The sequence below is a fragment of the Macrobrachium rosenbergii genome, chromosome 37 (genome assembly GCF_040412425.1).
Source record: "Macrobrachium rosenbergii isolate ZJJX-2024 chromosome 37, ASM4041242v1, whole genome shotgun sequence".
Classification (NCBI taxonomy): Eukaryota; Metazoa; Arthropoda; class Malacostraca; order Decapoda; family Palaemonidae; genus Macrobrachium; species Macrobrachium rosenbergii.
This window is the reverse complement of record NC_089777.1, coordinates 11414792-11436754: the sequence shown is the minus strand read 5'-3', so window position 1 is coordinate 11436754 and position 21963 is coordinate 11414792. Positions and strand designations below refer to the sequence as shown.

At 37.5% G+C, this 21963-nt stretch overlaps 1 protein-coding gene across 2 annotated transcripts in view; it reads right to left on the bottom strand.

Annotated features, from left to right (window-relative positions):
- LOC136825296 (pyridine nucleotide-disulfide oxidoreductase domain-containing protein 2-like) overlaps positions 1-21185 on the bottom strand; it is a 51241-nt gene extending 30056 nt beyond the window's left edge. For both annotated transcript variants that reach the window (XM_067081405.1, XM_067081404.1), the window contains exons 1-3: positions 20973-21185; positions 3468-3655; positions 2235-2390 (exon numbers count right to left, since the gene is read on the bottom strand). In XM_067081405.1, the coding sequence (XP_066937506.1) occupies positions 2235-2390; positions 3468-3655; positions 20973-21075 (447 nt within the window). In that variant the 5' untranslated portion in view covers positions 21076-21185. The remainder of the gene's footprint in view (positions 1-2234; positions 2391-3467; positions 3656-20972) is intronic.
- Between the last annotated feature and the right edge of the window lie 778 nt (positions 21186-21963).

Genomic DNA, 21963 nt, shown 5'->3' with positions numbered 1-21963 from the left:
TATTATCTTTATTATTTTATTTCATAATGTGAATCTTATCACACCAAGGACAAGGCTAGCCTACCAATAAACATCACAGAATTCAAGGTTTGATTTTTAGAATGGCAGTGCAAGACGACCCCCAATTTTTGGGGGGGGAATTTTAGGATTTAAAGGTAGTCTTATATGCTGAAATATACAGTACTTTTTATTTTTATACAATCCATGGATATTGCTATATATGACACTTCTGTGGACCAGGATTAAGGTCACCATCAACAGAAAGAAGCAACAACATTTAAGACGTGCATAAAGGAATATTTGCAAACTTGACAAAAACAACAGAAATAATATAAATGTAATATTAACATTGAAAAATGTAAGCCCCTAAAAAGAGAAAATTACTGCCAGAATTAAACTGGTCAACTGGGAGGAGTTGGCATGTCCTGCAAGGATAAATAAATCTCCAGATTTGCTAGACACAATGAAGAAAAGACAGTAGTGGTGATTTTGAAACAAAGTCATGGATACTGATAAAGACAGTAAAAGTAAGGCAGCCTCTTGTTAAACCACCAGGCAACCTCACCCCTTCTGCTAAGCCTGCCCTACACACCATTTGAAAAACAAGAGGTAGAAGGAACCAGCAGAAAAGTGAGCTTGAGTGAATGCCCAAGCAAATGAACTCCAATCTTAGACAGTGGAAGATCCTAGTACAAAAAGCTATGGCACCATCCAAGATTTATTTCAAAGTGGCCTTCTCCTAGAAGAGATGCTTACCAGACTAGTTATTCTCTGCTACACAACAAAATAGGATAGACTGAAAAGGGTAAAAAGTGTAGGATGTTCAGGGTAGTCAATCATGTTTCAACAGCAAAATACATAAGCCAAAGTATTCCAAGTTGGTCCATGACCAGAGAGGGGTCCAACATCAGACTGCAATGACCAGCACTGAAAGGGACCTTGATCTCTGTAGTGGTAATATCTCAATGGGGGGCTTGGTCATCCTTCTACCTCTTTAAAATTTGCAGTACAAATAAGCTGTCAAAACATGGACACACTAAGATGATGATGATAAAGCTGAAGTGCTAAGAAAGTGAAATGGATATCAAAATCATACACTACTGAACATACCTATTGTCTGTAAAATACTGTACATTAAAACCTGAGAACCATAGTACAGTTAACAAAAAGTAATGGCACCGGCTGCAACACAACTTATAACAGACATTTTAAGTGGAAAAACCACCAATGGGTAATATACATTCTTGATGTTGTATACACTATTTTAACTTATGCATGTGATCCAAAATTTATCCTTTTTTGTGGTTGACGAGGAAAAAAGAACACTACAACCACAGAATGAAACCTTTCTCCCCATCTGTACATAACCCATGTTAAAGAATAAGGCAATGGGGGAACAATGTATCTAAAATCCTATCGGTTTAATCTTTGTAATCAGCTGATGAGAGAAGTCATTAACACCAACTCTATTAGGTTCTTTTCTGTTCCTAATGCAGCAAGGCTATATCTGGACTGTGTTGACTCTTATTATTTGTGACTTTAAGCTGCAACTGATAATCTGCAAATCTGATGTCAATAAATTGAGGAAGTGAATCATAAAAAAATTTTTGAGTGACTAACAATACTATGTACAAGCTAACATCAGTTTTAAGCTGAAAAGCAAGAGAGAATGTTATGTGCAATTAGTAAGTGCTCCTACAATACATTAACAAAACAAAAAGGGTTTCAGTACTGATCAAGATGTACTGTACATACAGTAAAGTAATGACAAGTTAAATGTACTTAACTTCCCAAGTTGTAAAACAGAAACAGATGGTGGTGGGCTTCACTCCATACCATTATAGGGATAAATTAAGCTTTATGCTATGATAAAGCAATAACCAATTACCCATGCACTCTTGAAAATATGCAACAATCCTGACAGTCATGACTTCTTTTTCATATAAATGTTCTTCAGTATACACTAATAAAAAACTTATTCACATTTCATAAATATGATATGAACTAAAGACAACTAAATGTTTATAAATATAATAAAAATTACATCCATGAACACTGATATGAAAAATAACTACAATATTGATGAAAACAAAAAGATAACATAAGTAAAACAACTGTAATCAATAAGGCTTTTAATTTTTTGGTGGATTCATTCATTCTTTATGAGCATATAAGGACAGAAAGCCAGCAAATTATGTGCAGATTTAGAAAAACTTATTTTTTCCAAACAATACCTTTGCATCATTCTCAGAGAACTGAGAGATTTGCTGAAAGTTTTGATCTTCATGAGGTCCAAGAGTTAATGATCTCCCTGTTCCATTTTTCCAGTAGTTCTCACGCAGAGGTGTGTATGAACTGGGGTCTCGTGGATACACTTTCAGTCCATGACGCTATAATAAATTAGTGAATATTATTACTACATTCGACCCCCAGTATTCGCATGGGATGCATATCACTACCCCGCTGCAATACTTAAAACCCCTCTAAATTTGCTTATAACTGCTTATTTGACAGTTCAAAACACCAAAAAATGTTCTATAAATGCTTATACCTGAATATTTTAAGAGTTTTATCACAAAAATTGCATTTAGTCACAAAGATTATATGAAAATACAGTAATTTGTGAATATTTCTGTATGAAAAAGACCGCAAACAGGCAAATTCTCTGTGAATACTGTGTACATATATGTTCCACAGAGAAATCTGCAAATAGGTGAAGCCGTGAAATCCGGAACCACAAATAGGCGGGGGTCCACTGTAGCTAATCCACAATGCTCTGATGCAGTTGCCCATGGTTAGCCAAGGGTAAAAATCCATAATCTTTTATTCTCTGTCATGTATGACCTATTATGGTTGTTATAAGAGGTACTGAGGTTATATGTGGGCATAAGCAGGTTGACTGATGCATAGTTAACAATACATAAACACAGGTTGACTGATGTGTAGTTAGCATTACGTAAACAATCAACTTGTTAATTTTGCTAGTTTCAGGTCATTTTTTTTTTTTTCTTATACTGTTTAAGAAATACAGTATTCATAATTTTTTCATTACAGTATTCTTCACCATTTATGACCAATCATGGTTATTATAAGAGGTATGGGGTTTATTTTGGCATAAACAGGTTGTTTGAACTGGCAAGTGTACAGTATACTGCTACATAAGGTGTTCCCAATTACCAATGGTTTTAGGGATTCGTGGGGATCCATCTATAATGAAGTCCCACTGTAAATATGTGCACTTAACACACACACACACAAGCAAATATGCATCAAGTACCTCAGTCACTGCCATGGCTATCTAGATATGCAGTAGATTTATTTACTTACCATGGAAAACAAATTAATGTTCATTGCTTGATAAAAAGTAAACCTATAAATATGAAAAAATCATAATGTATGTTATAAAATTCATTGAATAAAAAATTATTACAAAAACTCTCAATGGCATTCTCAACATTTTCCATTACCTTTAAATCCAGATCATGGTAAACTTTTGGTCTCAGTAACCCTAAGACGTATGAAGCTCTGGAAAATTTAAATCCAGGCACTATCTCTTCTGTAACTGCTGCCCCACCAACAATATGACGTCGTTCCAGCACACAAACTTTTTTCCCAGCTTTGGCAAGGTAAAAGGCAGCAACAAGTCCATTGTGACCTGCATAGAAGAAAATCATTTCAACAATACATGATATGCCAAAATAATGTACAATGCAAGCTAAATATAGGTAACTCATGAACTTAAAGCAAAACTGCAAAAACTACAACCAAGGAAAACATGAAGACAAGCATTATAACAGATGAAAAGTGGAAAAAAGACCCCCAAAGATCATGAAAGCAAATGTTCATGATGATGAAAATATAAGCAAATACAGAAAAAACCAGAATCCAAGGCCAACAACTTTAAAAAGCATTTAAATGGAGAACTAAAATGGCAGGCATGAAAGTCACATCATAAAAGCCTCACCATACATATGAACATAAGAAAATGAGATAACCTCTATCTACCCATTACATGTTGCAACACCTATAACTAAAAACATGATACACTTCCCTGAAAAGTCACAATTTGAACACAGCCAGAGCAAACATATTGACAACTTTTACAACCTAATTTTGGGAAATGCTGAAAGTTAAAAGACTGCAGTTCAAACGTAAAATGTCACTAAATGACTACTGAACTCAGCACTGAAATATGGTACACTTCCAAACAACTTTGGCACTTTGGGAAATTCTTTATTATCTCATTATCCATTTACAAATGAATAATTTTGTGGTCCACAGCAGGATACTTCCTAAATACCTGTATTTTTTCTTGGTACTGTACATATACCATCCAGAGCCTTTAATTAAATACTGTTATATCAAGTGTTATAACATCATTGTAATAAATATAAAAAATGCTGGACCAAAACACTTGGGTCAGAGACAGAAACAGAAAAAAAAAGTAAATTTTTACAACAGTTCCAACTCCATTTTTCCAAAGTAATTACGTATTTTCATGTGTGTTTCAATGTGTTCTGAATGGTTATGATAGTAATACATTGGGGAAATGAGTTGAGTTACTAGCCTACACACCCCTACTACATCCAACAAGGTTAGGGACCCTTTCGGAATGGGGGGTTTTGGATAGGGTAAATCACCATCGACACAAAACAGCATTTGAATTAATGAATAAAATGAGGTAAATCATAGCATACTTAGCAAGCCATTGTCAGGCAACGTAGGCTAGTGTAATGTAGCCTAACATCCCTTAACTGCAAGGGGGTGGCGGAACGGTGCTTCACGCCTTGTCTGCACTTATAAAAGATTCTTGGCAGGCTCATATATATACTGGCAAGAGGTAATGTTGCACTGCGCGAGCTAGCCACAGCGGTTACAGAAGGTAAATCATGTTACAATATTTTAAAAACAATTATAAATTTACCTTAATTGGATGGACACAAACGTTTTGATGGGTTATACAGTATCCAGAACAAGATGGTTGTGGCTCATCTACTGTGTCATTGTTATCGTCGTCATCATCAGAAAATGATTCCCTAGGTGGTGATGGTGGCTGAGTGTCAAAGGTGGATATAATTTAGCAGCTTCAAGTAAAAATTGGTGTAAAACTGAACTGTACTGCTGCAGATAACACTCCATGTCGTCTTTAAAAATCAATGCATCGCGTTTCATTTTTAAAGAAATCATGAATTAAGCAAAAATAATCAAAGTTACAAGACGAACACAGACTGGACATATCCTCACTCTATGGCGGGCTTGAACCAAATGACAAGCGAAAATGTCTGACACCTGGAAGATTTTCACCAGGTCACGTGACTCCTAGACAACACATAACTACCCACAATGCAATTTTAAGGGGGAAAAAATTCGCATCAGAACCACATGCAGTTCTAAACAAAACTCGCATCAGAGCACAAACTGTGTCCGTGTTAAAGTAAACAAAACACCTGGAAATTTTTCAAGGATGGGGATTATATAAACATTCATATCTCGGATAAGGTGAATTTCCCCGAAAAGTGTTCAGAGACAAAGTTTAATTACTTTTTATGCAAAATGCATCTATAACACTATACAGTAATTATTATAGAATGAGTTGGTACTACTGTAAAATAATACCACAAAGGTACTCTTACTACTATGTTATCACAAACACTGCGTGGAACACTCAACACAATAATAAACACCTCCTAAAAAAGAAGTTTCAGGTAGGGCAGAAACAATGTACCCTTATCTGGGCACATATTGAGCAACAACACAAGTTACTAAAAATAAACACTTGAAATAATTGAACTTACAATAAGATCCTGTTTTTGCAAGTGATTCAGAGAAATCGGGAGTCGAATACCCTTCTCCCAACAACAATCACTTGAGCAATCAGAACCTATAGTACCATCATTGAACAACTGAAAGCTCTCCTATTACCTATTAAACATATGCTATCATAAATTGCTCAATGACGCAAAACAAAGCATTTAAACAATATTTAAATTCCCTAAACAACAGGTTATGTGGGGGAGGGGTTTCCCAGGTGAGTGAAGCCGTTCCCACCCCCTTGGCTACGTAGGGACAAGGCTTCCTAGGTTAGGTTAGGTTTGGCAAGGGATCTAGGTCTCAGTTCGGATCCGACATCTTAGGTTAGGTTAGGTAGGGGTCCAAAGAAGGCTGGGTCCCTTGGATTGGACTAGATTAGAACGGTCCCTATTTTTAAGCGTTTAATATTTTTCCCCAGCAATTAACCCCGCTTTCCTACTGTGGTTCCCAAAAAATTGTAGTAACCTATATAAGGGTGGGGTCCACTTACTCAACTACTTACGCCTATTTGCTAACAAAATGAATCGGAAATGTTGCAATCATGTATTAAAACATATGAAGATCATATTGGTAGATCTAAGCCAGCTGTCCGCGGTGGGCTAGGTTATGGCAGTTGACATTTTTCTATAGAACTTTACTTGCTGAACAAGAATTTAAAGTAATATTTTGTCGCTCGGCTGTAATTAAGCTGTAAATTACCTTAGAACTGTAGCCGACGGTAAGGGGGACCGGTTGGGAATCTGGGTCCTGGGTGGGTAAAAACACTTTCGAGAATAGCTCATGGTGAGGGGGACCCGTTGGGAATCCGGGGTTCTGGGTGGGGTAAATAACTTGGGAAAAGGTTTGGGCAACTTATTGTTGTATTTCCAGTTATATATGTCATTTGGAACACAAAAAACAAAGGTAAAAATAAGGGGAATAAATGGATAGCGCGAGCCATTACAAAGGTACTTTTCACATATCACTACTACTGCTGATTCCAGGCCATGTCACACATGCGCGGTCTAACAGGGGAGCTTTCGGTTCATCCAATGCCTCCAACTGAGAGAGCAGTTTTTTGGCTGGTGGCTGTACCCAACCAATCACGTTGCAACGTTACCCCAACATTACGTTTCACCCAGGTGGAGAATTTGGGGAATACATAAACTCAGTTACATGTATTCCTTTTGCTCAACTGTTTTATAACCGTTTCCTATTCGTTGTAGCTTGTGCCTACAACCTTCTTCCAGTACTTTTCCGTTCACATATATATTGACGTCTCTTCGCAACATGATTTTACCATAAATAATAACAAAACTTTACATTTGTCGGGACACCTGAGGAGTAAGGAGGAGTCTTGCAGGACGTTTCGCTACCACTTTCTCTCAGTGAGTTAACAGAAACCTTTTTTTTTTACATATTTTGTAAGCCCTGTGGTTGGGGCGCACAGCGCAATATTACCGCTTGCCAGAGCATACGAGCCTGCCAGATTATTTTAAAAATGCGGATAAGGCGCGCAGCGCCGTTCCGCCACCCCAAAACTGAAAGCAGAAATACACTTTTAGCCCCCCCAAACTTCATCCTTCCTACCCTGTTCCGGTGCAGTTCACCGACACAGTTCACTCACTCTTCAACCCAGCACGATGGCAGACGTCACCCCGGAACCTCCCGCTCCTCTGAGCCTGTAACCAAGTGCAATTTGCCTCTTACCTGTGTCAATTGCTACCTTAGTTATAAGGACTACATTGTACCGGGGACAACTATTGTATCTGATTGCTGGAGAGCTTATGACCACCTGAAGGACGAAGGCTATGTGCACTAACCGTCAATCACTCCATGAACTTTGTGGACCCAGTAACTGGTGCGCATACAAATACCATTGCCGTAGGAGGTACAACTTCCTCAGGTACTTGGCAGTGGCCCATTTTAAAATCCACTTTGATGACCCGAAGACGAGGCTCCACGCGTTTTGTAAAGGCGGCGGCTGAATTGTACCCTCCACCCCTTTAAGGTAAGGTTCCTAAACTATCTTCTTTATTAGTAGGTAGTTAGGTCACCTGTGTTTTATTTTTGGGTAAATGTTACAGTTTAGGTTTTAGTGCTTTTCATGTAGGAGGTGTTATTATTTTTGGGTAACTGTCATTTACCGCCATGTTTCTACATAACAGTCCTATGTCACTTTACCAACTTGTACCTTTTGTGCAGTACCTCCACCTTCCCCCCACCCCCACCCCCTGAACATATGGCTCCCTAGTGGTTCACATAACCCAAGATGGCGGATTTGTTTACCGTTTTACGTTTCTTACCCCCACGATCGCAAGCAACACTTAGTGTGCAGTTGAGGTAGCCTGTGGCAGTTGACGTTTTTCAGTGTTGCTTTGCTTGCTTTGCATGAGTTTAGGGTAACATTTTGCCTGTCGGCTGCAGCTAAACTGTAATTTACCCTTGAGCTGTATGCGCCAGTGCAGGGGACCCACGGTACCGGTGTGCAGTTTTCGAGGGTCAATTACGCTTTAGTTACAGCCGACCGACAAAATTTTACTTGAAATTCTTGTTCAGCAGGTCAAGTTCTATAGAAAAACGTCAACTGCCATAGGCTACCTCACCGCGGACAGCGGGCTTAGAATTACCATCATATTTTCAAGTAAAAATGCAATAATGGTTTAAATAAACATTTTACAAAAAAACACAAAGCACCATATAGGCTATACAATAAAAATTAAACAAGCTTCACGTTAATGGTCAGTCAATGCCGAAAGGCATCTTTACTTGATAACACCCACAGAAAACGTGCTTAATAACATCAGGTATGTCAGAGATTTCCCCCACTTAGCCTACCACAATACACTGAGGTAACTTCCTTTTTACCTGGTTCTTATGACAAGACTCCAGCTCTACCCAAGAAGGAGAAAGTGCGGGATGGGGCAAAGCCTTCACTATGGGGTGAGGAGTACATCCCCAGAGACATATGGATAGCCAAGTCCTACTTGGACAACCCAAATTTAATCATTAAAACATTACATTAAAATTTGGAAAAGCCGAAATTTTGATAGATTTTAATATGTTATGAAAGTTAAGACAAGGCCACAACACAAACTCCCATATCATGTTCTGGAATAGGTTAGATATTTAGAAATATCATCAAATTACATTTCAGAACCAACTATAATAAACGATGAATTGCACAATTTCCCTGGTATGTGTATTATTATTTCAACTAAAACTGGCCTAGAAGTTCCTCTACTGATAACACACAAACATTAACTTACCTGTTCTTAATTATCACCACCATTTTCACTGCATTTTTATGATTTTAATATCAATAAACGAATATTCCAGACAGAAATCCACAAATCACAATTCAAGAACCTCCAAGGACAAAAGCGAAATATCTGAATTTGGTTGCCTTGACACGATGAACCCAAGGAAATTCAAGGATCTTGAAGTTCTGGGAGTACCGCCAAGACCCACCCACTGCCAGACACAGCATAAGAGGACTACTGCAATTATTTACGTAATAAAAACGTTTGCTTTAACATTAATCTTAAGCGAACGTTAATGTTGTTATTATGATGAATTAAAGACAGCCGACAGCACATTAAACTGAATTAGAACTTGGAAAAATACTAGGCAACAAATAAGGGACAGTCTATGAACAGAGAAGAGGCGTAAATTCCGCTTCCTAAAAATATGTGTAATTATCTACTGACATTTTATTTACCATAAAAGAAATATTGCTGCAATTTTATCAGCTCACATGAACACACATTTGAAACAAACTTAATACACTACCAACAAGCTCACAAAAATAACAAAATTTGAATTACACATTTACCAATCTATACACAAAATGATAAAAAAAAACAACGAAACGTGAAGACTAGCTATAATTTTTAAAAAATACTATTAGCTAAATATATTTGATGATGAAATTAGGAAATTTCATGTGGAATAATAACAGCTACAACAATCATAATCATAATTTGTTAAGTCACGGGATGTAACTAAAGGTCAAAAATATGGTCACTATTATATTTATCCTCTAAGTGACAGGATATATATATATATATATCTATATATATATATTATTTGTATATATATATATATATATATATATATATATATATATATATATATATATATATATATATATATATATATATATAAAGAGTTGCCACGTTGTAACGTACCGCAAATCAATAATGATCCCAGAACATCACTGCTACCTTAACAGCGAGAAAAATGTCAATTAGAAATCCAACTTTCAAGAAATAAAGGAAACAATCTTAAGAATCGTATCGACCATTATCTCACTTGCCATTTCTGTCACAAACGACGGCAAGAGAGAGCACCAACAGCTCGCAAGTAAGCGGATCATGAAACAGGCTATAAAGCCAAGAACTGTGGCACTTGGACAAAAAGATGCAGAGATACAGAAAATAAATGGCTGCGTAAAAGGATTTGAAGGCGAACCCACATTAGGAGAAGCTCCACAGTTGCACTGAGGAGTATAGTTAAGGGAGATGGAAGAAAGGAAGCAGAAAACGGGGTAAAATAAGATGCTAGAAAGTGGGCACAACCAGGGGCCGAAGGGATATTGCACGCACCCATCGGTAATGCCTACAGTGCACTACGTGAGGTGCACTGACGAGTGACGAATCTAGCCCGCCACAGGGACCACATCTCGCACAAATATATAACACGGTTGTGTTAAATTACCTCGTAAAAGCATATTTAAGAATAAATGTAAAATGTTAATAAGAGTTGGGCCTACTCTTCTAATGCCACATCTGATGTAAATAGTAGTAAATCACCGTGATAAAAACTTCAATGGCAATCTTAAAAATTCAAATAAATAACGGAAATCTGCCTTCAAAAACTCTGCCTATATATGCTCAGCGTTATTTGGTATCTACACTATCGAATTCTTTAGGATTATGGAAAAAAGAAAGCTTTCCACATATGATAAAAAGTTTTACCTGGTAACGCGCAACACTGAAAACATTATGACCAAAATATGTAATAATGTAATAAACAACATCCACACCACATAAAGATAAAACACTGGGGTCAAAAGACTCGATATTAAACTTGTAAATAACGATGAAATATATAAGTATTATAAAGTCAGTGTGGAACTTAGGAGTGGAGCACTAATGAATAAGCACTTAAAATTAGTGATCACGTATTAAACAGAGTAAAAACAAGTCATTATCACTCAACATACAGATAAGGATACTCCGAAATAGACCAGGATTAGAATGGTGCTAGTTTCTCTAAAATGGTCTGTCAGAATAATTACCAAATGTGGTTAGAGTGTTTAAGTGACAAGAAAATCAAATTAATAATTAAATCTCCACGGGATGGGGTTATACTCATTCTTAATTAGCTGCATTGCTGCCTATTAAAAGTAATAACTGCATATAAACACCATTGCACTTTTGTAGACACGGACTCTTCAGAAAGTTGCCCCAATACCAATAGACATGTGAAAACTCCCAATAGAGTCTTGAGTCTTATCAATTCAAAAAATTATTGCACAGAAGTACAAGGTGCAGCATTCAGGAAAACTATAAGGAGAACGATGTCAGTTCAAGTTTTCGTCAAGTAGGCCACTGTTCTGATATTGTTTATGGCTAGTCACTGCAATATGTGTACTTATGTGTAAATCATTCTCGCAAATAGCAAGATCTCTCTCTCCCTCACACATTTTATATACTGATATATATATATATATATATATATATATATATATATATATATATATATATATATATATATATATATATAATCAGTAGGCCAAGCGATGGGACCTATGAGGTCATTCAGCGCTGAAAGAGAAACTGACAGCGAGAAAGTTTGAAACATGTAATAGGAGGAAAACCTCGCAGTTGCACAATTGTTAGAGAGGGTGGAAAGTCAGAAGGAAGAACCAGAATATGAACGGAGGTACAGTAACAGGAATGAAAAGGGTAGCAGCTAGGGGTCAGAAGGGACGCTGCAAAGACCCTTAAGTAATGCCTACAGTGTACCGCGTGAGGTGCACTGACGATCTACCCCCTACGATGATATATATGCAGATGTCCTTGAGCTTGAAGATTACCAGAAGAGCAGTTTGATAGCGTCAAGTCTTATTTTTTTCTTTTTCTGTTTTTTGTTTCACAATTATGCTGACTTGCAAAGCTGTTTATCTTCAAACCATGGTCTTAGCATGTTGGGATAGATACACACACACATATATATGTACAATTTATATATATTATATATATAAAATATACATACATATGTACTTACTGAATAGTGTGTGTCGCGTATTCAGAGGACCTTTACCAACTGCACCTTTCCTTGCTCCTTTGAGCATTTATGCTTCCGGTGATATGTTTCCGTAGGAGGTCGCTTTAATATTTATGGTTATTATTTGTTATCGCGGCGATCCACGTAAGTGCAATCATGTTTCCATGCAACTGCTGCTTTTTAAAAGCTGTATATATATATCATATATATGTATGGCCTAGTGGGCAGAGCCCTTGCCTTTCAACTGCAAGACCTGAGTTCGATCCTGACGTGAGTCAGAAATGTATACACACACACACACACACACTAGGCTATATCCCAACATGCTAAGACCACAGTCTAGTGACAAACAACTTTGGAAGTCAGCGTAAACAAGAAGAAGAAGAAAAAAAGACTCGAATCGTCCAGCACGTAATCTTCACTCTCAAGGCCAGATAACTGCTTACCAATTAAGACTTTTTCCGGTCGTCATATTTATTTACCACACATCAGGGTCAGAGGGGCCTTAGATAAAACTTAAAAAACAACCATGCAGTCGCTACCGTTGAAATCATTCATATTTCCTTGTTCTTCTTTTCGGTTTCTTGTTTTCTGTAAAAGAAAACTATTGAGATGGCTATTTGTCTGTCCGTCCGCACTTTTCCTGTCCGCCCTCAGATCTTTAAAACCTACTTAGGCTAGAGGGCTGCAAATTGATATGTTGATCATCCACCCTCTAATCTTCAAACATACCAAATTGCAGCCCTCTAGCCTCAGTGGTTTTTATTTTATTTAAGGTTAAAGTCAGCCATAATCTTGCGTCTGGCAACGATATAGGACAGGCCACCACCAGTCCGTCGTTAAAGATTCATGGGCCGCGGCTCATACAGCATTATGCCGAGACCACCGAAAGATAGATCTATTTTCGGTGGCCCTGATTATATGCTGTCCAGAAAACTCGATTGCGCCGAAGAAACTTCGGCGCATTTTTTACTTGTTTTCTGTTAATTACAGTATTGACAAGGGCTAAGCTCCTTGAAGCGTGGGCTGGGTTGATGGCGAAAAAAGGACAATTTTACTCTAAACGACAGACAGTAAAAGAGAGAAAAAAAACATCAAATGTGATGGCTTATCCCAGTAGTCTTCAAACTTTTTAAGACCATGGCCCACTTTAGGTATTCCCAAATATTCATGGCCTACTGCCCCTCAGATTTAGCACATAAATTATGTTCACAATAAAACATACGATACCAGGTACTTAAGGAACTTTATTACATTTTCTTAACATGTTCAAACAGAATTTTCATAAATGCATTACATGGTAAATCTGAGAAATTTTCATGAAAGTTAAATTTAACAATCCAGAAATCAATGACTGAGCTTTGATAATTGTAAAAAAATTCATGTACTGAACCTTACGGCTTGAAACATGGCCAAAAGATAAACATAAAACGCAACTTTTCTGCTGTTCATGATAATCACTAACTCAGGTAAGGCAGCTAATGAGATGGATGGACTTGTTTCATATCTACAAGCTTATCAAATCGGGGGAGAATTGTGGACAAGGCACGTCGCATGTCATCCCCACCTCTAAGAGTGTTTCTTGCTTTTGTTTTGATTTGAAGTCAGGTAGAAAAGCCTGATTCACTTAAGTGGAGGAGAAAGGTAGAAGTGTTTTTAGTGCACGCTTACCAATTCTCGGGTATGATGCACTTCCTTGAGCCCAGAATTCCTGTACAGAGAGCTCTTTTTGCAGACACTTTACACCAGAATCAAATTTCATTTCCAAGTATTCATCTTGGTCAGGGTCTGGCACAGAATGTGACTCAATGTTAAATGGATCTGCTATAAATGACAGATCTATGGATTCGAGATCAGGGAAGTATCTGGAAAATTCTTGACCCAAATTTTGAAGGTGGTTGATTATTTCACTTTGGAGACAAGGATCTAGTTCTTTTCACCTTCGACAACTTCACAAAAGTTCTCAACCACTTCAAAATTACCGGTATTAATTTTCCTAACCCAGTTCTGGATCTTAGCAATGAAGGCACGCAATGAATCAACAAAATGATTTACAGTTTTGTCTTTACCCTGAAGTTTCAGATTTTTATTTTTGTTTTAATTTTATTCTCTTATTTTTTTATATAGTTAATTTATTTCTTATTATAATCTAGTTATATGTCCGTGGCCCACCTCAAAACCAGGCCATGGTCCACAGTCTGAAGATCACTGGCTTTTCTATACGTACCTAAGCGACGCCCATAAATTACACACACAAAAAAAAAAAGGCTTCTTACCTAGTGCTATTGAAAATACTCCCTTGTTTATTTTAAAACTATAGTTTTGAGTTCTAATGCAGGCTAGGATCCTGCAACTGTTGAGATTGTTATTAGGCTAAATCTACTGAAAGCTGGCAGTTATCCAGTATGCCTAAGCTTAACGCTCTAATCTGATCAACATTTTTCAGAAATGGGCAGTTTTATGCATTTCGTTAAAAGCATGATAACTGCACCCTAAGTAAGTATACCTTAGTTTTACCAGACCACTGAGCTGATTAACAGCTCTCCTAGGGCTGGCCCGAAGGATTAGACTTATTTTACGTGGCTAAGAACCAATTGATTACTTAGCAACGGGACCTACAGCTTATTGTGGAATCCAAACCACACTATAGCGAGAAATGAATTTCTATTACCAGAAATAAATTCCTCTAACTCTTCATCAGCCGGCCGGGGAATTGAACTCCGGCCCATCGAGTGACAGTCCGCAGCTCTACCGTCTCATCCAACGAAGAGTCTTACTGCACGCGAAGGCAAGTATAATGCTCGTTTACGGCATCAAATGATTCAGCCCGTGCGAATCTTACAAACAACTGTTCATCATTTTGCTGTACAACAGGAGTTTCATTACCTTATACGGTTCTGGTTATACTGTATAATCCTACGGGGTTCTTGTAAGACCAAGCATATCAGTTTTAGAATTAGACTGGGCTAGGTAAAGTTTAGCAAAATCTTGCAAAATCTGTCTTGTCAGCCGAAAGGACTATACTAATACTATACTATCCATTTGGTGGAAAAGTTTATCAATTAGACAATTGTGCTTATTGTCAGATTTCTGTAATTTGTCTATAAAGATTGTAGCTTATTGAAGGTGCTCTCACAGAGACACATTTTCTAAGTTTACCCACAGCACGCTATCATGTAGCCACGATGGACATCCTTGCTTACACGAGAAAAATGTATTCGAAGAAAAAAGAAGAAATTGCTTCAAGCCTTCCCCCAACTCACAGCGATACAAATAAAATCAATACAATGGAAGTGTGTAATCTTTCAACTGTCCGTTTTTATTAAATAAACTCTGGGAGCAAAAATGTTCGTTAATTATTTGTATAGGCCTAAACAATTCAGGATTTTAAACACGATTTCTACGGGCCGCTTTAATCTAATACAAACGAAATAGTCAAGGTTAATCCAAGTAGGTTACTCTTATCCGGAAAACTATAGCAGAGTCCACCGCTCTTTGCAGCTAAGCCCCGCCCACTGCACGCCAGTGATTGGCTAGCTCTCGAGGGGTGAATGACGTCACACTAGCAGAAAGAACCATAGAGAGGGCCGACTTCCTGTGCTGCATTGTAATTGGCTGAGCGCCGGCGGCCATTTTGATTGTGTGTAACTGGAGGTTGCTAGAGACGCAATGTTAACTGTGATCTTTCATGTACACCTTCATGTTCTCAAAGCGTACAGTTTATGAAGTAATTGTATGTTACAATGAGACTAAAATATCAGTTGAAAATCAAGAATAAAGCATCCAAAGAAAAGAAATTACGTACAAACAGACAACTGTTGAAAATTTCCCATAAATGAATTCATATTAATCCAATGAGTATTTTGTTAATAGGTCTTCACACTGACAGTAAGTATAGCCCTGTCTAACTTTTACATTTTGAGTGTGTGTGTTAATGCTGTTGGTGGTGGACTGGTGGTGATTTTAATGCTAAACAGTGTGTGCTCATGTGTGTGCTGATGCCTTTGGTGGTGGTACACGTGATTAGTAATTAAATACCACCTATTTCCAATAGGTTGTGTAATAGGCATAGCATTTTGTGCATATTTTGCTAAGGCATGGTATTTGTAAGGCTTGACATTTTGCTAGCATGTTCTTCTCCTAGGGCCTAATATATCTGCCATCATTTAATGACATTGAATACAATAATTACTTTTCCAGATGCAGTCCTTTCACCAGTAATTTTACGTAGCCTGAATGTTTGAAAATATGTATTATTTTATTTTACAGAACTTTTGAATAAAATTGTTTAAACATTTTTCCAAAAGGGTTATTTTTATTTTATTTTACAGAACTTTGAATAAAACTGTTTAAACATTTATGGGTTATTTTTGTTTATAAATATACCACATAGGCCTACATGTCTGTAAGAATATCTGAGAAGAATAAAATTTTTATTACCTAAATAGGTATTATTTGGAGCAAAGTCTGTTCTGCTGATCTAGTCACATTTGGCTGCGATGTATCTGAGTGGTCCTCTTACTGTTACATACTTATATAGGCCTATTTGTACCTTTATTTTCTGATATACGTCCTTAAAATGAACAATCTTAACAGCTGTCAAATAAATAAACATTGGCAGTTTGTTGTGTTCCAGCATAGAGACAAACCGTTGGCCCCACAGCAGTTTGCAGTGCACTCAGAGCATGTTTGTTGCAAAACGTTGCTGTCACTGCAGCCCCAGTTACACACAACCAAAATGGCTGCCAAATTACGCTGCACATAGGAAGTCGGACCTCTCTATGGTTCTCTCTGACACTAGTTAACAGTCCAAATGATTACCAGTACGGATCTGACTCCTGTTTGGTCATGTTGAGTGTCGTGCATGAATGACGACGCCTATAATTTGAGTTCCATAAGTTGTGAAGTATGCAATTGACATCTCCGATAAAAGATATAAGTTGTATATCATTAGGAAGATCCTGTTATTTCGAAAGAAGATAATGTCCTTAAGAAGATTCTCAGCAAATTATATCCAAAACGACTCGTACGGCCTATTATACTGTAACTTTAAGTTAAACATAGGCATATTCTGGTTTTGTAGAGTGCCGTCACTGCTTGTCATCCCTCCTAATGTGTAAACGATTGCAATGAAATGGATTTTATGACTTAAAAAGTTGTCAAATTTCCTGAAATCAGTATGAAATATCAGTCTGCATAGCTCTGAGAAAGTCTTTGTGTTTGAGTTTAGAATGGTGAACATGCTTGACAATATCAGACGGTAATTATCATTGTCCAGTGATTCAAGCGCACTGATTCGAATGCAGGCATTCCCTGTGTCACCTCCGGATTCAGGTGAACCTCATTTACGAAACACAACACTGCAGCATCGCGGAACACTCCTGACTTCGTTTATATTTTCCTTTTTTTTGTACCACCTTTATTGAGATGCGTATTACGATTTTATTTCAGGGGATAATATAACGTTTCCTTTTGATAATCTGCAGAAAGTATTTTAGTTCGGTACAACAACCATTGCAGTATTAATGAACATGAAAAGAGCCACAGATTAACCAACTTTTCGAAACTATTGCCAACCAATTAGCTTTAAGGGATGGTCATGACGTAAGCAGTGGGCGGGGCTTAACTGCAAAGAGCGCTGGACTTTGCTATACTGTAACAGGTGCTCTGATACAAAGTAACATTTGGAACATGAAATACGAATTGGATTCTTAAGTAGGTCTGCCCCTGATTCGGTACAGATGCGGCGACGCTTTGCTTGGGACAGAAACTATCCTGCCCGTGTGACAAAAAGAAAAATTACGTCCCTGTGACAACGGCCTCCATTTACAAAAATGCAAATAAAGGGTCATTTGGTTAATAGTACGTTACATACACCTTCGGCACTTGCTACTCGTGTTTCTAATGTTATTAATGACTTACATTTTGTTATCGTCAGCTAGAAATGTATTGGATAAGATACTCTTCCAGTTCACTGGGGCCGATCTTGAATTGCCATGGAACAAACATGCCGGCTTTACTTGTGCTGCCACCAGTCTGCTTTTGGTAAATTCTAAGAGGGAAAAAATCTAAAATGATAGGATATTTTCCCACTAACAAGACAGAAATCGGCTCCTTTGCTTACAATGGTAGTGTGATTGTGCTTGTATGGCAGTGTTCTGTAATGTTTGCTGGAAACGAAATTTTTCAAGTCACTAGCCTAAACAATGATAGGCCTATGACATGTATGTTACATTGTTTCAGCCACATCCTCAGATAAACATGCCACTGCCCCTGAATCAGTTGAAGATGAAAAATACGAAACGGACTGCACCAAGTATATTAACCTACTGAATGAATACAAGCCATCCCGGCCCATTCTTTTAAAATAAGGCATGTCTGTTCGTCGTAGAAACTATTCGCCTCATGTGAACACCGTTCGGTGGGTGCCATCATAGGGCACAGCACCACCCGCCCCCAAACAAAAAAAATCTTCGTATGACCGTTCCTTTAATGAACTATGCCCCAAAATCCATTGGGGAAAGACAACACCCCAACCCACCTTCCAAATTCCAGAGCTGACACTAAAACTAATGATATTTAATAAAAATTTGGGGTAGCTTTAGTGGTGTCAGGTACTGTGATACGACCAACGGAGGACGACAAATATCTGAAACTCAAGATTGAAATGAATAGCATACAAGAAGAATGCAAATTAAAAAGGAACTAAAGACTCTCCTCTTCTGCAAGAGCTACGATACTGTCGAGAAAACACTGAAAGACAATTATAAAATAAAATATAAGAAGCACCTTATTTTGAAATCGTACAAGGGCCCGCCAGAGAGGGAGTTATCCCTGTGAAGGGCTGTACATAAAACCAAAGTGAAACAACAGAACCGCAAGAGACAAGGTAATGACAGGATATTATCATACGTCGCAGTTAAACCCCACACCCCCAAAAAAATCGTACTAAGCACTGCAAAACGGTTTGCCAATGCTATCTCTGGTATCGTAAGTTGCTGGAGGAAACTTAAGAGGTGTACTTTTCAAATACTAATTATGACGGTTGGTCAAGAGGGTTATCTTCCACACGCGCTCTACAAGATCATCGTTGCTTGGAAAAAATAAACCTACAGTGCGACCAATTTTGTCTAAAGGAGAAAACCGAATTCATGTGGCAGTTAGCAACTAAGCAGAACAATAGACCAACTATGGTTAAAGAACTTACCTGGATCACGTTACAAAGCCATTTGCTTCATTGCTGCAAGTCTTATAAGAATCACAAGGCACAGCACAGTGATGCCTAATCCCCATGTTTGTCAGGGTGTCAAAACTTTGCTGAAGTTAGGTTTGGTTAGGCTAAGCCAGGAAGCTTTCCAAGAGGAATTTTGTCTTTCTAAAAAGCTTATTCTTACACTCTAGCAACAACAGACACGAAGTAATATGAATTTCGGACTGCTTTACTTGCGTTGTAATGGATCTTTACGATAATTCTTGTGGGGATAGTGTTTCCCTCCAACCATAATACCCTTGCTCCCAGATGGATCCCTGCACTATATGCAGATTATGGGTCCTGGAATATACAAACCAGTAGTTTGCACCAAAATTGATTATCAGAAGGATTCCAATCACGTAAGATGCGTATACAAATGCTTATTTTTTTTTAGTGTAATATATCTGTCATGCAATTACTACACGCAAGATTTATGTTGAAATGAATTCCACCAAATATATTCAAATGGGGTCACCGCTGCTAGATGAACCACTTCGTACGCAAAAATAATCAATTACCGTATCAACAAACTTACCTACAGATTAGCCTACATATAATGTACACAACCTTAAAAACGAAAAAATGTTTATCATGTAACCTATATATTTATAATAAATCTTCATCCTGCTATTTCTTTATCTATGCTTTTTGACCCGTTATTCCTCATCCCTTCTTATCACATCCTAAGGCAAGTAATCTTTGAGATCCTGTCTTTTTTTCCTTTCTTAATTCCACAAGTGTGTATATATATATATATATATATATATATATATATATATATATATATATATATATATATATATATATATATATATATATATATATATATATATATATATATATATATATATACTGCATATGTCTCCCCTAAGAATGATTGTCTCCAAATATTAACTTTCCCGATTCTCAGTAAGTGACATAACCATTTCAACCCTTTTAAGTCCATAACGAGGAAATTTATTCGTAAAGAAAAACTGCCACAAACCGTCCCGATTTACAAATCCATTTGGTTTGATATCTTATCTTTCGCTGGCATAAAGAAAATGGTGAAGGTACACCCGGAAAAAAAAGACTACCGCGGCCTGGTTCCCGCCAGTCGTCGACCTGATTTACTTCCTTCAGTTCATGTCTTTGTTTGTTTATGCTTTTGTTTAAATTTGTGGTATTTACCGTCTTTTGTTTATATTTTTACGTTCAGCTCCAAGGGGCTGGTACTAAATACCGGGACCATTTTGCACATAAACAGGTAGTTACCGACCCAGACTACTTGAGTGTGTGTGTGTGTAAAACACGAATCCAATCGTATCCCTACTATACAGTATATTAACTGTGCTCGAGTTCCTCATTTTACGTAAGGGTAATGGGTCATTTACAAAGCAGTTTTTCTAAAAATGTTACTATCATCATAATATTAAGAGGTTTGTTTACTATATCGTTTGATTCTTTTCATAATAATTCTCCCTGCGATTTGCGCAGCATTGGCCTCTTACTTCAGGATTAAAATGAAAACGTCGGTATATACGTACATTATAATGGCCTTATCTCAACCTACCGACGGATGACCATGAAACGCTTAACAAATGTTTATAATTAATAGCCACAATTGTAAACTAGAAACAAGAATGTGTTGACTAACCGCCACCAACAACAACAGCGTCGTAACTCTTCCTGAGAACCGCGGAGGAACCTTGGCGGTACGAAACACTGCGTAGATTACTGATTGTTTTTCGCAGGAGCATGGCGCCCTTAAATCTCTACCTTCTTCAGACTTAATCTCTCAGGTGCGTCTTCGAAACTATTGACGTTGTTGCTACGTTGTCCCAACAGGCCACTGTTGGGTACTACTACGGAGCACCAAACAGGTTGACGCAGAGGTGCCAGTTACTTTATTAGTAGTAGTTGCTGTTTTTAGTTTTGGCGTTTGTGCCGTCGCTACTGAATCCGCACTTTGTATTTGTATATAGCCATAAGTTGAAATAAAGTATGTAATTATTATCATCATGTCAAGGTTATTATTTTGTCATTAGCGGGCTTGAATACCAAAACGAGTTCTTACACAAGGTCAAACTGAACATATTTAAAATAGAGAAATCCTTGGCTTGACAGTTTAACAGGAATCCCATGTAGGCCTATCAGTAGAAAATAAAAACTTAACAGTTTGATGTCTTCGTATTTATGGTTATTTTCTTCAGTGACCTGAGTCCAGGTCGATGCGGTTATTAGACCTACACGAATGCTCGAACCAAAGATTTCTGAGCTAGGTCATCTTACTCTTCTTCTTCATTCATATTTTGACTTAGGATCGTAGCATGGATAAAAAAAAATCAGTACAGTGTGAATTTATGTTTGGCTCAGTTATGATAAAGAAAATGGTATTACTTTCGACGTGTTAAGTGTAAACACACATATATAGCCTACATACATATATACATATATTGTATGTGTAAGTGGGAGTGTGTATTCCGAAAGAATCTTTGTTTACGTAATGTAAATATCTTTTCAATGATAGATAAAAACTGCAAAATGGCCACTTCGTGTTCCCCACAGCTCTTTCCTAATAAAATTCGCCTCGGCACGCAGGTTAAGCGGAATCTGGAGGTCTAATTTCCTGGGTCTACAGTGAGGTA